General features: G+C 39.2%; 1 protein-coding gene across 1 annotated transcript; it reads left to right on the forward strand.

Moving 5' to 3' along the window:
* The first annotated feature begins 1,237 nt into the window (after positions 1-1,237).
* Positions 1,238-2,281, forward strand: LOC140852222 (uncharacterized). The gene has a single exon (XM_073245193.1). The coding sequence runs from the start codon at positions 1,238-1,240 to the stop codon at positions 2,279-2,281; it is 1,044 nt and encodes a 347-aa protein (XP_073101294.1).
* The last annotated feature ends 1,031 nt before the right edge of the window (positions 2,282-3,312 follow it).

Consider the following 3,312-nt stretch of genomic DNA (forward strand, 5'->3'; position numbering starts at 1 on the left):
AGTTCCCGTCCTCTGTGTAGCATTCATCCAGAAATAGTTGACCATCTATTTACATCATGTGCATATTCGCATAATCTTTGGGAGTCAATTTTCTATGAATGTAATCGTGGCCACCTACCTAATAATTTCAAAGATCTCTGGAGACCGTGGCGATCTAATGGGACCAACCAAGAAGTGAACCAAGCTTGGGACTACCTAATTACCATCTATTGCTAGTGCTTATGGAATGAATGCAACCAACGATTATTTGCATTCAAGGCCAAAGTTTCCTCTGCTGTCAGAAAATCAATCATCGCTCTGTACAAAGATTGGACCACAGGAGCAAAAAGTGATAAAATCAGGCAACTATTCTGGAGATCTTATAAATTATAAGGTGCTCCTACCTCTGTTAAGAAAGAACCAGCTAGAGCCATTCTACAATTTTTTTCTGTGCTGGAAGCAACAGCTGAAATGCTGCTTTCCGCAACCTGAAAGGACAACTCAAAAAGTATCTTCACTATTCTGAATAGTATTTGATGCTGATCCACATCGTAGCACCCTTACTGCCATATCAGGTGTAACTAGAGTGCTTCAGCTTCTCTAACATTCGAAGCACTGCATCCCACTTGAAAATCCTGCAATTATCCTCTAGCCGAATATATTTATTTGAGTGGGAACTATTATGTTCTTTGGGAGTTAACGACGCAGGAGCACCCACCATTGATCACCCTTTCAGCATATAACAGTGCTACTAGAAACAATTTCAAAGCAAAGGAGCTTCAAAGGACAATATTGTCTTGTTTGAAAATGATCCTCAACAGGTCTGACATTAGTCTGTAATATTTTTGTCGATTTGGAGAGATCACCTGCCCAACGTAACCTATGCAGTACTAACCAATGCTGCAATGATCAGTATAAGAGCCAGGGAGTTTTACTCGTTAATGATGCTATGTCAGTAAATGATCCTCTGCAGATCTGAAATTGGATTGTAATCCTTTCGCTTTAGGTCTATCTTCTCTTTCTCAGGTTTAGATTTTTCAGGGGACTGTCAGGAAAGTCTTTTGTCATCGGTCGGACCACATTACCCATGGTGGAGACCCTATCCTAAGATGTGTGCCTACTTCCCTTTTACCATCCACTTTACTTAATATATTTTAACTGGTGGAAGCATCTTACTTTTTCCAATTTTCTCAAAAAAAAAAAAAAAAACACAAATGGAACGGCTCCAGTGCAGTACTTAGTTCTACAACCTTCATCCATGACTATTCTTTTCTGGAATGTACGGAGATTAGATAGGGCACAAAAAAGAAATATAGTTAGGAACACCGTCAAACAATCTAAATGTTGGATTGCATGTCTTCAAGAAACCAAGCTTCAGAATGTTGATAAAAAGCTCGTCACATCTTCTTGTGGCTCATCCTTCTTAGAATGGCACTGCAAAGAAGCTTGGGGTTCAGCGGGCGGATTATTAACTTGTTGGGACCCAAATCAGATATCTGGTGTAGCAATCCACTTTGGAGAATATTCTATCACCACTCAATTCTCAATGCAAGGAGATTACTTCCTCTGGCACCTCACAAATGTATATGGTCCACATCATCGCCACACTCGATCTATTCTCATGGGGGAACTTCATCACATTAAGTCAGCACACCCTGGCCCTTGGGTAATAGTTGCAGACTTCAACGTTACTAGGTTCAGCTCTGAAAGAACAGGTGCTGCTAGTAGCAGAGCGGCATCCAAAGAATTTAACATCTGCATCAACCAACTTGGACTCATTGAGATCAATGCGCCAAGCAAAAAATTCATCTGGACAAATTTTCGTGAAGAACCTAGCCTAGTAAAACTTGACAGATGCTCCATCTCTCTTGAATGGCATAATAGGTGCCCTCTAACTTCTCTTAGTTCTCTGGTAAGAACCACTTCGGACCACACTCCTTTATTGCTCACTTTCAATTCTTCTTGTAGACAAAATGCAAATCGTTTCAAACCCTTCCGGTTTGAAAATGCCTGGTATCTTCATCAAGATTTAGAGTCTCTGATCAATCAATGGTGGGTTTCTGCTCCTTCCTCACCAGAAGCTATCTCCAACCTAGTCTTGAAATTGCATTTTCTTCAGTCGAAGCTAAAAGATCTTGGAGCAAAGAAAATGTTGGAAATTTACTCCAACAAAAAAAGAGAGGCTGAAGCTAGAATTGAAAGCATTGACATCCTCGAGGAAGAGCGAAATCTATCTGAAGAAGAGATAAATGAAAGAACAAAGCTTAAATCCCAGCTTGATGTTTTAATACAACAAGAATAAACATATTGTGACAAAGATCTCGGCAGATATGGTTGGATGAAGGTGACAAAAATACAAAATACTTCCACATCTGTGCTTCCAATAGAAGAAGCAAAAACCAAATAACAAAAATTCAAAAGGATGGGAAATATTATGATGATCAAGCAGGCATTCGGAATGCATTTTTAGAACATTTTATAGAGATAATGTGCACTAATGAAGATCCACTCGTAGATGCTGAATAGGGAAGTCTATATCCAGAAAACAATACTGATCTCTCTCTACTTGAAAATCCTTTCACTGAGCAAGAAATACAAGACGCCATTTTCAATCTTCCTACAGACAAAGCTCCAGACTCGGATGGTTTTCCCATCACATTTTTTCAGAAACACCGGCAAACTCTCAAACCGGATATCATTGCTTTCTTTGATGCTGTCTACAACTCTCAACCTGATCTATCAAGACTAAACTACACAAATATTGTTCTGATACCAAAAAAAATGGAGAGTGTAGATGTTAGAGACTTTTGTCCGATTAGTTTGGAAAATAGTATCATTAAAATCCTCTCAAAAGTATTATCCACAAGGTTTGGGAAAGTCATGCACTTATTGGTGGCAGAGACACAGTCGACCTTCATCAAAAATCGAATGATTCAAGAGAGTTATATCACTGCGACAAAGATCATCTCATTTTGCAAGAGAAACAAAGAGAAAGGATTTTTATGCAAAGTGGATTTTGAAAAAGCATTCGACAAGGTTTTCTGGCAAGTTCTATGTCAATTACTTCTGAAAAGAGGATTTGAATCTAAATGGCGTCGATGGATCCTCTCACTGCTCACTTCTAACACTTCCTCACTCATTATCAATGGTGAAATTGAAAAGCATTTTAGATGCAAAAGGACTAAAAGAAGGCAACCCACTTTCACCAATGCTTTTCATCCTAATCGCCGATTTATTAAGCAGAATCCTCTCCTATGCTGCAAAGAATAATCTGATGACCGGCTTAGGCACTGGGCAGGCAATAGAGCAGACATAGTGCGTCCAATATGAAGA

This window comes from Elaeis guineensis, chromosome 10 (assembly GCF_000442705.2).
Source record: "Elaeis guineensis isolate ETL-2024a chromosome 10, EG11, whole genome shotgun sequence".
NCBI lineage: Eukaryota > Viridiplantae > Streptophyta > Magnoliopsida > Arecales > Arecaceae > Elaeis > Elaeis guineensis.

Bases quoted from the DNA above. Each gene is read 5' to 3' on its own strand.
- LOC140852222 (XM_073245193.1), top strand. From the start codon at position 1,238: ATGACTATTCTTTTCTGGAATGTACGGAGATTAGATAGGGCACAAAAA.